Here is a 13940-nt window from a genome sequence, read left to right as displayed (position 1 = left end):
GTCTGCGAAAGGAGGCTGTGGGATCTGGCTGTGTCGAGTGTAGATCTCGGCATTCCGGGTCTGGGTGCCATCTATCCTGTGTCCTCTCCATTGTAAAGAGGGTTGGTTCTACTCTTTAACCTGCTGTACGACAGTAAATCATACTGCAATAGTTTAAACTCCTACACACCCTTCAAAGCCCAGCTTCACAGAACCCCTCCCCAAGAACCTAGTAGGTCCCACAATCCAAATCCAGGCTCTAACTCTGGCCTCCTGGTGCCAAGGTCTCCCATTTGCCCCATCTGGACCGGAAGAGGTTTGTAGAGTTGTGGATCTGGAGGGCAATGTTTGTGTTCGTTTGTGGTCAAAAGTAAACCAAAGTGCAAGCCGGGTGGAGCATGCCTTTAATCCCAGCACTCGGGAAGCAGAGACAGACTGAGTTTGAGCCCAGTCTAGTCCAGAAGAGCTAGGTCCAGGACAGGCTCCAAAGCTACAGAGAAGCCCTGTCTCAAATAAATAAATAAATAAACAAACAAACAAACCAATGTGCACAATGCTGACAACCGTTGGAGGAACAATTTATTGGCAAGCAACTCTAGAGGGTGGGATAGGTAGGGCAGAGATATCAGAGTCACCTCCAGGAGAATTCTCCTGCCTCATCTGCAGAAACCCAAGTGGCCTAGATGCTGAATTCTAGGACACACAGCCCCTTGTTCTGCCAAGGGAAGGGATACTTCTCCCTGGCCTGGCTTGACCTAGGAAAAGAAACTGGGCCCCTGGAAGAAGACTCACCCTGACCCCGGATTGGGCCTTGGGTCACTGGCCCCAGGGACAGAAAGATCAAGTGGCCCCTAAGGACCTCAGCCTGCCAGAAGGGTGGCATCTCCTCTGCCCAGGGAAACTGTACCCAGCAGCCATCAGCATCTGGTGTCCCCTGCCACTGTGGATACCTGCTTTGAGTGACGGATTCCCATGGAGTATGCTGGGGCCCGGGCCCGGTTCACGGTGACCTGCTCTGGGTTGTGAGTACCAGGACCAGGTGTCTCCTCCAGGGGCCGAGGGGCTCGGGGTCTCCCCAGTATGCTGAAGGCCGGCCTACGCTGTCGGTAGGTGTTGGGGTCAGGAGTCTCATACTGCCCAGGGCCTGGAATCTCTGAGGGATCCTGAGCAGGGCGTGCTGGGGGCCTGCGGCCCACAACTGTGAAGCTGGGGCTACTAGGTTTAATAAAGATCTGCGATCCCCAGAGGGATGGCATGCTGTACGCATTGGGGGCAGGAAAAGAGGCGTCTGGGAGCTTCTGTCGGAGGCGGGAGCCCAGAGTGAAAGCTGGGGGGTTCCGCTGGCGAACCGGGGGAGCCTTCTCTGGGCTGTAGGCCCCAGGGCCTGGTGTCACCTCCAGACCTGGGGAGTGAAGGAGCATTCGCACAAGATGGAGGCCTCACCGGACCTGCATCAGACATCACGAAGACCCAGGGTCTAGCCCAAGCAAATTCTTCACACATGCATTCTGTGCCTGATACTCCTGGTCAGAGCCAGCAGAGGCTCCAACTTCCACCCCAGAGCCCAGACATCTGCCTCCTGCTTCCCACGCCCACCAGCTGGTACCTTCGACCCCTCCAAGGCCCCATGATCACCCGGATTGTCCTCCTTGAAGATCTGGGCATCCTGAGATGGAGCTCTAGGTGGTCTGAGTCTACCAGGAAGTTCACTAAAGATGTCTCAGCATTAGTGTGACTAAAGAGCTGGGGCGGGGCCGTGAGTGAAGGCTGAGCAGAGCAATGGAGCACAGGGAGATGGATGAGTGGGTAGGCAGGAAGATGGGATGGGCAGAAGAGTGGGTGGGTGGATGGATGGGTGGAGGGGTGGATGGGTGGGTGGGTGGGTGGGTGGATGCATGGATGGATGCATGGATGGATGCATGGATGTAGAATGGATAGATGGGTGGGTATATGAATTGCTGGGTAGATAGATGGTGAATGGGTAGATAGGTGGATGTGTGGATGGATGGATGGGTGGATAGGTGGGTGGGTAGGTGGGTGGGTGGGTGGATGGGTGTGTTGGTGCAGGGTGGTTGGATGGATGCATAGGTGGGTATATGAATGACTGGGTAGATGCATGGATGGACTGATAACATGCAGAGAATAAAATCAAGTGTTTGAGCATTCCTCTGGGACCATGAAGGGGCTTTAAAAAAAGGGTCCCTAGGCAGCAGGGTCACTATGTGTTGTCACCCCAGCTCAAGGCTGCAGGACTGGAGTAGTTAGCCTTCCTGAAACTCAGATTGTATCACTGCGAACACTGAAGTGCAGGCAGAGGACAGCCTCCCAGATGTAAAAGGTCACTTCCCACCACACACTTTGTACTCACCTCGAATCTTGCCCCGGCCCTGCATGGAGTAGGCAGGGGGACAGCTACGGCCAAAGCGAGTAACTCTGGGGTCCAAGAAATACACGGGTCCTGGGCTGGAACCCTGAAGAGGTGCTGAGGAAAGGCCCCGAAAGCGTAAAGGTGCCGTGAGCTCAGGGCTCCCCACACCTGGCCCAGAGCAGCCCAAGAGCCGACCTGGGAAGGACTGACTCTCCTGAAAGGGGTCTAACAGAGGGACTGTGTGGGGCATGCCAATCCCAGCAGGGCCTTGGCTCACGCCGAGTCACCTGGAGTCACCCTTGAGATGGCTCGGCTTGCCTGACCCACATTTTCACATCAGTGTAGAAGGAAGAGATCACAAAGGCTACAGTTGGTTAGCATTTTCACAGTTGTATATGTGGGAATGGAACCTAGGCCGTCATAAATGGTAGTCTTGAACTTCCCACTCAGCCACACCATTGGATTCTAGGCCGGGCTCCACCCTGGCCACGCCCCCAGTCCCTCACTGGGGGATTCTAGGCCAGGCTCCACCCTGACCACGCCCCCAGTCCCTCACTGGGGATTCTAGGTGTGGCTTCACCCTGGCCACGCCCCCAACCCCTCACTGGGGGAATTCTAGGCGGGGCTCCACCCTGACCACGCCCCCAGCTCCTCACTGGGAGATTCTAGGCAGGGGCTCCATCCTTTTTCCCTTAAACTCTTTTTTTTAAAAATATTTATTTATTATGTATACAATATTCTGTTTGCGTGTATGTCTCCAGGCCAGAAGAGGGCACCAGACCTCATTACAGATGGTTGTGAGCCACCATGTGGTTGCTGGGAATTGAACTCAGAACCTTTGGAAGAGCAGGCGATGCTCTTAACCACTGAGCCATCTCTCCAGCCCCCTCCCTTAAACTCTTGATCCTCCTGCCTCAGTTTTTGAGTTGTCAAAAACGACAGTTCTGTAGCATCATGCTTGGCCTGGTCACTGGTTGCTGGACTTTAGACACTCCATGCCGGGCCCGCAGGTGAGGGCTAAGCTTCACCAAGTCTTTCTCAAAGCCTCAGTGAGTCCCAGGATGTGCGTAGGTACCACGCAGGTGTGGGCTTCTGTGCACGCCCACACCGGCAGTGTTTGCACACACACAGTCTCCCTACTAACCCTATGGTGGTCACTAATGTTAAGGAATGGGCTCAGAAACAACCTACGCCTGTGCGCCTAACAGCTCTTCCCTAGCTCAGAGCTAATCTAAATGACTCCCAGGATAGGAGGAATGGGGTTGCAGCCACCGATATGTGCTGGGCCACACACAGGAAGATGCCTGTCCCTCGTCACCTCAGCCAGCCTGTGGCAAGCAGAACTGTTGGTGCTCAGCCCCTGCTCAGCACGGGCAAACCTGCTTTCCATCTCCTATCCAGTTTGTGTAATGAGAGAACCCAACTCGCCGGCCAGGACACGTCCCTCCCGACCTGCAGGCTGCAGCGGGTGGGCTCTTCTCCTGGGTCCCCCTTCACCAAGCTTTCTCTTTTTTCGGGGGGGGGGGTGTCCTAGAACTCGCTCTGTAGACTAGGTGGCCTCAGGCTCACAGAGATACGCCTGCGTGTGCCACCACACCCAATTAAGAGTTCATTTTTCAGGGCTGGAGAGATGGCTCAGAGGTTAAGAGCACTGACTGCTCTTCCAGAGGTCCTGAGTTCAATTCCCAGCAACCACATGGTGGTGCACAGCCATTTATAATGGGATCTGGTGCCCTCTTCTGGCCCGCAGGCAGACATGGAAGGAATATTGTATACATAATAAATAAATTTAAAAAAAAAGAGTTCATTTTTCAGTTAAACGCTGTGTACTTGTCGGGGAAGATTTGTGCTCTGTGGGTGCAGGGCCCACAGAGGCTGGCAGACAGCATTGGATTCGGCTGGAGATGGAGTTACAGGAAGTTGTGAGCCACCGTCACCGTCTCCAGCCCCATCCCAGCACAACCGCACTGCCCACGCAGGACCCTCGCCTGTCCCAGCTGGAGAGAGGCTCACTGGATCCTCCGTCCTTCTGTCTTGTGGTCTCTAAGTATTCACAGCAGCTCCCAACCCAGGTGGCCCCTGTCCAGCCCCCTGGGGCCTCAGAGCAGCTGCAGGACCAAGGGCTGGGTCTAAGGGCTGGTACATTCAGTCAACATCACTGAGAACTCCAAGCTTGCCGTGGGGTTTAGATGCCACACGCTACAGAATGTCAGAGACAGGGAAGCTCCATGCCTGGTAACTGCATCTATGCCAGCCACTAACAACCAACCTACACTTGGGTCAGAAAATCTACTCGCAACACACAGAGTGCTTTTTGGACACCAAGCAGAACTGTGGCTTTTTTTTTAACCAAGCCTGAGGTCTTAGGCGTGGTAGGCTAGGACTCTACCCACTGAACCACACCCTGAACCCTGGCCACCCAATCCTTGCTGACCCATCAAAACCTTGGTGTCTTGCCAGATATGATGATATACATCTGTGATCCCAGAATTCAGGTGATAGAGGCAACAACCTACCCGACATGGCACAGCCACTGGGAGGGAGACCAGACCTGCCTACCCGGCCTTGCTCACCCTGAGGTCTCCTTCAGCAGAACTTTGGGGCCCTCAGCTGGCCTTACCTTCACTGGGCCGCTGAGCAAGTGAGTAGGCGGGACTGGCTGTCTTGGTGCAGTCGTGGTTGACGTAACCAACGGTGGACGGGAGAATGTACAAGCCAGGTCCGGAGCCTGAGACCCAAAGACCAGATCAGAGCTGGTGTCTGCAACCCTGAGAGGCTGGGCAAAGCATCCCACCCTGGTCCCCCAGTCACCTCCATGGCAGAGTAAGGAAAGGGGTCCTGGAGGACTGGATGACACCCACATTGTGAGCTGGTCATGAGTCACAGGACTGTGGAGATTCAGGAAACAGGCTGGGAGCAAAGACCCTCACTGGTGGGGAAACTGAGGCTAGGAACAGGACAGTTGTGTTACAGGGGGTTACAAAGCTGAAAGGTCACAGGTGAGGAAACAGACGCTAAGGGCAAAGATACTTCTCATGAGCAGGAAAACAGGCCAACAGGCCAAAGCAAAGAGATTCACAAGAGAGAAAACCGAGGCCAGGATATAGAGACCACTACGACTAGGAAAACTGAGGCTGGGGACATAGAAATCATTGAGGGAGGGAAACTGAGCTCAAGACAAAGAGATCATTCTGGAGGGGAAGGTGAAGCCAGCACAGAGAAACACCACCTCAGAGGGGGGGAGATGGAACCTGGTGTAGATCTGACCCCACTGTCCACCCTAAGATGGGAAACTGAGGCACAGGCTACAGCCTGAATCCTCCACAAATGCCCCCCCCCCCACTGAACCCAGCCTCAGCCCCTTCACACACTCTGCAGTTCCCACAGGGACCCTCCCTCTGACTCCTTCCCTCCAGTCCTGCCCTACTGTGCTCCCAACCTGTGTCCCTGCTGGGCAAGCGTGCAGGACCAGCAGATCCCACAGGGGACGTATGGACATACAGTCCTGCCTTAGATGCTGCCTCTGCTGAGCCCTCTCCCACAAGGCCAGCACAAACCATTCTCCAGGGTGACCATTCCACAGGACTTCCTCAGCCCGGTCTCTGGAATGTGGCCCTCAGCCACCCGCCGGGCCAGGGGTACTGTGGCCAACCTGGCCGCTGGGTCGCAGCTGAGGGTCCCCATGGTGAGCAGGGCCTGGTGTGGGCTCCTGTGCCCTGCTGTTCTGGAGCCACAAACCAGGCACTGTCCCCGATCCTCACAGCTCAGCCAGTGTGTTGGCAGAGGCCTGGCCTCACCACACCCTCCCACCACCACACAGACAGCCCCTTGTCCCTACGCAAGGATCTTGGGGCCTGGCCCGAGCCAGGCTGGTCGCCGGACGCTGGCCTGGAAGAGGAGCTGAGATCAAGTGTCAGCCAGGTGGCTGGATGGCCCAGGAAAGACTCCAGTGTCAGCCGAACAGGTCCCCAAGGAGCTGACTGAGCTGGGCCACCAGGCCAGAGCAGGCCCCAGGGAGCCGGAACTGCAAACAGGACACCCCCAGCCACATGGATAAAGAGTGCAGCGCCCCATTTCCACAGAGCCCAGGGTTGTGTACAGCACATCCCCAACTCGGCCAAGTGCTCATCAGCAGGCATGCACCGAGTACCTGGTATTGTATACCTGACTCCTTTTAGGGTGGCGTGAACAAAACAGGAATAAACTGGTAAAGGGCAGGTATGTTCTTACCGTGGGGAGAGAAGCTAGGCAATAAATGAAGTGGATTGTTCTGGTGTGGAGTGCGCTGAGAAGGAAGGCGTCAGGAGGAGAGGTCCCGAGGCAGGGCTGAGGACAGCGGTCTAGGGCGGTGCTGTGTTCTCACCCTTGCTTAGGGCTGCTATAGCAGCTTCAGGTAGGGAGTTCTGGGAACACTGGCCTAATGAACGAGGACACACTTTTGCCCGAACGTTTGTCTCTAAGCTGCTGGGCATTTTTTTAAATGTAGTGACTTGGAGTTTTGGTGGAGACAAGGACTCACAACGTAGCCCAGGCTGACCTTGAACTCCTCTGCTTCCCTGCTGCTAGGATCACAGTCAAGAGGTCAAGAGCACCATCTGTGGTCTCAGATGGAGGAAACAGAGGAGGATGTGCCTATATTATTTCTATATTTCTCTCCGTTTCACCACCATCCAGCACACCTATATTTCTGTGTATATAGATGGGCTACAGAGGGGATACGAATTATGGCCGGTGGTGGTGCACACCTTTCATCTCAGCACTCAGGAGGCAGAAGCAGGCAGATCTCTGAGTTAGAGGCCAGCCTGGTCTACAGAGTGAGTTCTGGGACAGCCAGGACTACACAGAGAAAGCCTGTCTCAAAAACAAATAGTTACGTGGCTGTACAGAGTTCATGAAGTTTAAGGAGCTGAGACAGAGTCGATACTGGATCATAACAAAGCAGACCAAGCACGGGAGGGGGCTGCTGGGATCAGGGCTAGAAGGTGAGCTGCCATGTTCTGTTACAAGGTAAAGGGCCAAACTGATCAGGGAATAGCAGGTTTGCATCCTGACCCAGATGGACAAACAGGTGGCTGGCAGGCAATCCAACAGACGGTGTCAACCAGGGGACAAAACTGGATATGCACCCAGGAAAAGTTAGGGAGTCCTTGACATACACACACATCAGTAGCAGACAATGGATGAATTGGTGTGGGGCCACCAGTGTCTTTCACTTCACGGGATCCAGGTGTGGGGCCACCAGTGTCTTTCACTTCACGGGATCCAGGTGTGGGGTCACCTGTGTCCTTCATGGGATCCAGGTGTGGGAGCACCAGTGTCCTTCACGGGATCCAGGTGTGGGGCCACCTGTGTCCTTCACTTCACAGGATTCAGGTGAAGGATTTGGCACCTTCCCTTGCTTGGATGAGTCTGATAAATCGTTGGTCCTGGTTTACCTGATGTTTCTTTAATATGTCCGTGTGTCCTCCACAACCTTGATTAACCTCCATGAACACAGAGCAGTCCTGTCTGACCACCAGGAATACATGATGTGTCGACCTTGTGTTAGCCACACAGGCTACAGTTATGGGTCCACCCGGGGAGGGCTGTAGTCATTCTTCTCCTCAGGACAAAGCCAGAGGCTGCTTGTAAAATGAATGATGGTGGAGTTGCCTAGAGCAATGTACAGTGGGGGGAGGACATGACTGTTTTATCCAATATGGAGTAACTTAGGGTAGGCACAGCCTGCTGGACAGAACCTCATTCTGCCTCTCTACAACCAGAGCTGCCCAGTCAGAAAGACAAGATCCTTCCCCTGGCATTGGCCATAGACCCAGAGCCAAGCAGAGACAGGACCAGGCAGAGAATTCTCTGATCCCCACCTGAGGCTATTTCCTGGGCCCAGCCTGCCAGAAAGCCCCGGAATGCAAGAATCTAGGGCTCAACCTGCTTGTCTGTTTCTCCATAGGGACCAGGGAAAGAAGTTTAGGTAGGAAAGTCTTGGAAGCAGAGGAATGGAGGGAGAAAGGGGACAGAGAGACAGGGTGGAGAAGGAAGCAGAGAGACAGGGGCACAGGCATGAAAGGCCTGGTCTGGGCAGGATGGAATCTTCGCCTGGCACATGGCAGGGGAAGGCTTGAGGGCTGGTGGATTCTGGAGCCCACAGCACAGGGAACTCATGGGTACCCTCTGGTGGATTGCTGGTGAATAGGCCCTAGCATGTCTGTAGGTCTGCGGAGATTAATACAAGGAAAGAAAGATGGGGACATGAGGAAAAGACAAGTAAAAGCGTTAGAAGGGATGGGAAAGTGGAGGATGGTAGAGGAGGGTGGAGGAAGGTAGGGTGGTGGAGGGTGGTGGGGGATGATGGGGGATGATGGGGGATGATGGGGGATGGTGGGGGATGATGGGGATGATGGGGGATGATGGAGGGTGGTGGAGGGTGGTGGGAGTTGATGGGGGATGATGGGGATGATGGGGATGATGGGGGATGATGGAGGGTGGTGGAGGGTGGTGGGGGATGATGGGGGATGATGGGGATGATGGGGGATGATGGAGGGTGGTGGAGGGTGGTGGGGGATGATGGGGGATGATGGGGATGATGGGGATGATGGGGGATGATGGAGGGTGGTGGGGGATGGTGGGGGATGGTGGAGGGTGGTGGGGGATGATGGGGGATGATGGGGATGATGGGGGATGGTGGAGGGTGGTGGGGGATGGTAGAGGGTGGTGGAGAGTGGTGGAAGGTGGGGGATTGTGGGGGTGGTGGGGGATGGTGGGGGATGGTGGGGGATGGTGGGGGATGATGGGGGATGATGGGGGATGGTGGAGGGTGGTGGGGGATGGTGGGGGATGGTGGAGGGTGGTGGGGGATGGTGGGGGATGATGGGGGATGGTGGGGGATGATGGGGGATGATGGGGGATGATGGAGGGTGGTGGGGGATGGTGGGGGATGGTGGAGGGTGGTGGGGGATGGTGGGGGATGATGGGGGATGGTGGGGGATGATGGGGGATGATGGGGATGATGGGGGATGGTGGAGGGTGGTGGGGGATGGTAGAGGGTGGTGGAGAGTGGTGGAAGGTGGGGGATGGTGGGGGTGGTGGGGGATGTGGGGGATGGTGGGGGATGGTGGGGGATGGTGGGGGATGGTGGAGGGTGGTGGGGGATGGTGGGGGATGGTGGAGGATGGTGGGGGATGGTGGAGGATGGTGGGGGATGGTGGAGGGTGGTGGAGGGTGGTGGGGGATGATGGGGGATGGTGGGGGATGGTGGAGGATGGTGGGGGATGGTAGAGGGTGGTGGAGAGTGGTGGAAGGTGGGGGATGGTGGGGGATGATGGGGGATGGTGGGGGATGGTAGAGGGTGGTGGAGAGTGGTGGAAGGTGGGGGATGGTGGGGGATGGTGGGGGATGGTGGGGGATGGTGGAGGGTGGTGGGGGATGGTGGGGGATGGTAGAGGGTGGTGGAGAGTGGTGGAAGGTGGGGGGTATGAGGGGGTATGGGGGAGGTTGATGGAGGATGGTAGAGGATGGGGAGGGTGGGGGAAAGTGGGGGAGGGTGGAGGATGGTTGGATATGGTGAACAGTAATGGTTGATTACAGAATATAGTGAAGCATGCTGGGAGGATGGTTGAGTTGGTGGGTGAAGGTGTGAAGGAGTGGGAAGATGGTGACAACTGACCACACTATTTTATTTTATTTTTTATATTTTCAAGACAGGGTTTCTCTGTGTAACTGTCCTTGCTCTCCTGAAACTCACTTTGTAAACCAAGCAGGCCTGGAACTCATGGAGATCCGCCTGCCTCTGCCTCTTGAATGCTGGGATTAAAGGCGTGTGCCACCACCAGGCAGAAATGAGAGGTCTAAAGGAAGACTAACTGGAATGAAGAGTGTGGTACCCTCAGGATGAGACCTCACTCAGCTAACCCTGCAGCCTGTGAAAGGAAAAAGTTATGCAAATGTAATTTAAGGAGGGAGGAGCAGGTTCTAGACCCAACAGACAGGAGAACTTGGCAGCTTCAGCTGTGTGATTCTGGCTTTGTCACAAAGTGTACAGGACAGGTGGAGAGATGGCTCATCAGTTAAAAGCACCAGGTACAGAGGACCTGGATTCAGTCTTAAATGGCAGCTGACAACTGTCTGTAACCCTGTTCCAAGGGATCCAACTCCCTCATGCAGACAAAACATCATTGTACATAAAATCAAAATTTAAAATCCGGGGGGAGGGGCTGGAGAGATGGCTCAGAGGTTAAGAGCACTGGCTACTCTTCCAGAGGTCCTGAGTTCAATTCCCAGCACCCACATGGTGGCTCACGGCCATCTATAATGAGATCTGGTGCCCTCTTCTGGCATGCAGGCATACATAGAAGGAATGTTATATACATAATAAATAAATAAATCTTAAAAAATAAAATAAAACAAATAAAAACCGGGGGGGGGGGGACTGGAGAAATGGCTCAAGCAAAATCAAAGGAATAGAATTTGAGGTTTATCCTGCTCGGTTCTGAGTCTTGCATTGGTCCTACAATTTTTTGTTTGTTTGTGTTTGCTATGTCCCCTTTCTTCCCTTTTGAAATGATAATGTATGTTCTATGCCATTGTATGTTGGAAGTATGTAATTTTACAGAGGTCACAATAAAGACTGACTTGAGTCTCAGAAGATTTATCTCTGAGACAGTGTTGAGGCTAAAAGATTATGGGGACTTTTTTTATTTTATGTACATTGGTGGTCTGCCTGAATCTGTGCCAGTGTGAGGGTATCAGACCCCCCGGAAAGTGTGGGCTGGTCCTGTGGGAGAGTACGCAGTTATCTCTTCAGCCCCCAGTGGTGGGGACCAAGGGTATAATGTCATGGTTTGAGTGAGAATGAACCCCATAAGCTTATATGTTTGAATGCTTGGTCCCCAGCTGGTGGGGCTATTTAGGAAGGATTAGGAGGTGTGGCCATGTTAGAGGAGGTGTGGCCTTAGAGGTTTCAAATGCCCTCACCAGGCCCAGGCTCCCTCTCTTTCTGCCTCTGATTTGTAGGTGAGGTGTAAGCTCTTAGCTACTGCTCCAGAGCCTGCCTGCCTGCCTTGCTGCCGTGTCCCCATCATGGTGGTCATGGGCTCACCCTCTGACGCCGTAACCAAGCCTCCATTAAATGCTTTCTTTTATAAGTTGCCTTGGTCATGGTGTCTCTTCAGAGCAATAGAAAAGCAACCAGCAAGCCTTTAATCCCAGCACTTGGGAGGCAGAGGCAGGCGGATCTCTGTGAGTTCAAGGCCAGCCTGGTCTACAAGAGCTAGTTCCAGGACGGGCTCCAAAGCTACAAAAAAAACCTTGTCTCGAAAAAAACCAAAATCAAAACAGAAAGATAAAAAAAGAAAGGAAGGAAGGGAAGAAAGAAAGAGAAAGAAAGAAAGAAAGAAAGAGGAAAAGAAAAGCGACCAAGACAAGAAGAAAAGGGTTTATTTCCGATTATGTGTCCTGATCACGGTCCTTCATTAAGAGACATCCCTGGAGACAGGAACTGAAGCAGAGGCCATGAAGCAGGGCTCTCATATGGGTCGTAGTGCCTTCAGGGTCAAATGCCCCTTTCACGGGAGTTGCATATCAAATATCCTGTATAACAGATATTTACATTGTGATTCATAAAAGTAGCAAAATTACAGTTATGAAGAAGTGGCAAAAATATTTTTATGGTCAGTGGTGACCACAGCATGAGGAATTGTATCAAAGGCTCCCAGCATCGGGAAGGTTGAGAGCCGCCGACATGGAGGAGCGCTGCTTACAGGCCTACTCCCCATGGCTTGCTCGGCGTATAGGAGTGCTGCTTACAGGCCTACTCCCCATGGCTTGCTCAGCGTATAGGAGCGCTGCTTACAGGCCTACTCCCCATGGCTTGCTCAGCCTGCTTTCTCGTGTAACTCTGGACCACCTGCACGGGGATGGTATCACCCACAGTGAGCTAGACCCTCCTGCATTAATCATCAGTCAAGAAAATACCCTACATGTTGGGAGGTGGTGACACACGACAGTTAGGGCTACACAGAGAAGCCCTGTCTCAGAAAGGAAGGAAGGAAGGAAGGAAGGAAGGAAGGAAGGAGGGAGGGAGGGAGGGAGGGAGGGAGGGAGGGAGGGAGGGAGGGAGGAAGAAAGGAAGGAAGGAAGGAAGGAAGGAAGGAAGGAAGGAAGGAAGGAAGGAAGGAAGGAAGGAAGGAAGGAAGGAAGGACAACAACAACTAGCAGGACACAGAGCATCCAAACGGGGACCGAGCAGTGGCAAAGGGACCACATTCTGTGGACAGGAAAGGTCTGGGTTTCCTGTGAGTCACAGTGAGTCCACAGGAGTGCTGACAGGAACAAGGGTACATTGAGAACTTAACAGAACCCTCCCTGAGTGGACCGCAGAGGAGGCTCAGTGGTTAAGAGCATTTACTGCTCTTGTAGATGACCTGGGTTCACTTCTAACACCCATATGGTATCTCACAACCTTCTGCTAACTCTAATTTTAGGGGTATGACGCCATCTTCTGGCGTGTATTGGCACTGCACACAGATGGTGCATGCAGGTACATACACACAGGCACATAAAATCAAAACAAATATTTTGTTTGGTTTGGGTTTTGTTTTTTGTTTTTGTTTTTTGAGACAGGGTTTCTCCGTGTAACAGTCCTGGCTGTCCTAGAACTCACTTTGTAGACCAGGCTGGCCTCTAACTCACAGAGATCCACCTGTCTCTGCCTCCAGGGTGCTGAGATTAAAGGTGTGTGCCATCACTGCCTGGCTAAAAAAAAAAAAAAAAACTTAAAAAATAAATAAATAAGAGTAGGTTGTGGTGACTGACACCTTTAATCCCAACACTGTAGAGGCAGAGGCAGGCAAATCTCTAAACTCCAGGGCAGTCGGGGTTACACAGAGAAGCCCTCTCTTGAAAAAGAAAGGAAGGAGGGAAAGACTCCTGGGGCTTAGGGGACGGCTCAGTGGATAAAGCACACTAAACAATGGTGAGGACATGTACTCAAATCCCCAGAACCTACATAGATCTCTGTGGTGGAGGTCCAGTGTTCTGAGGGCAGGATGGGAAGTGGAGTTGGAGAGCTCCCTGGAAACTCTCAGGGCAGCCACCTTGATATATGAAGGAAAAAATGAGACCCTGTCAAAAAAAAAGCAAGGACTGTCACCAGCCTGTCTTCCAATGCCCAAATTTTGCTGCCACTTGTCCAACCCACCCCCATGATGATGATGGAAGTCATAAAATAATCCCACACCAGTTTATAAATATGAATAATAAAAGGGTTATTTATTTAAGGGAAAACTTACAGATCGCTGTCCTAGATAATAGTCCTCTGCACAAACAGGAACAGAGTCTAGCAGCCGGAAGCTGAGCCAGAAGGTGCACACTTTACAACTGCTTTTAGAGGATCAGAGACCACGCCCAAGTGAGCTGTGGGCTGGTATCTCAAAGACTATTGGCTGAAGGAGTGGAACGTGCTCCCACAGCACCTCCCACTCCACCTCGTACACACGCAACAATGGCGGAGGTTGTCCTTTGACTTAAGTGCATAGACATATGCACCCACACATGAACTTGTACCCAAAGAAGATGTAGGAGATTGAAAAACAAAGCAGAC

General features: G+C 53.3%; 1 protein-coding gene across 4 annotated transcripts; it reads right to left on the bottom strand.

The window, feature by feature from the left end:
- Positions 1 to 541: 541 nt before the first annotated feature.
- Cimap1d (CIMAP1 family member D) lies at positions 542 to 6206 on the bottom strand. Of its 4 annotated transcripts, none has more exons than XM_075975630.1 (4): positions 6186 to 6206; positions 4968 to 5075; positions 2348 to 2461; positions 542 to 1381 (listed from the first exon to the last, which is right to left on the bottom strand). In XM_075975630.1, exons 3-4 carry the CDS (start codon positions 2370 to 2372, stop codon positions 897 to 899), a joined length of 510 nt encoding a protein of 169 aa, XP_075831745.1. In that variant the 5' UTR covers positions 2373 to 2461; positions 4968 to 5075; positions 6186 to 6206; the 3' UTR covers positions 542 to 896. The 4 variants fall into 4 exon arrangements, with proteins under 4 accessions (XP_075831745.1, XP_075831742.1, XP_075831744.1 ...); XM_075975627.1 differs by lacking the exon at positions 6186 to 6206 and adding an exon at positions 5905 to 6178; XM_075975629.1 differs by lacking the exon at positions 6186 to 6206 and adding an exon at positions 5787 to 5846.
- Positions 6207 to 13940: the final 7734 nt, after the last annotated feature.

This window comes from Microtus pennsylvanicus, chromosome 6, assembly GCF_037038515.1.
Source record: "Microtus pennsylvanicus isolate mMicPen1 chromosome 6, mMicPen1.hap1, whole genome shotgun sequence".
Lineage (NCBI taxonomy): Eukaryota > Metazoa > Chordata > Mammalia > Rodentia > Cricetidae > Microtus > Microtus pennsylvanicus.
This window is presented reverse-complemented; position numbering and strand designations above follow the sequence as displayed.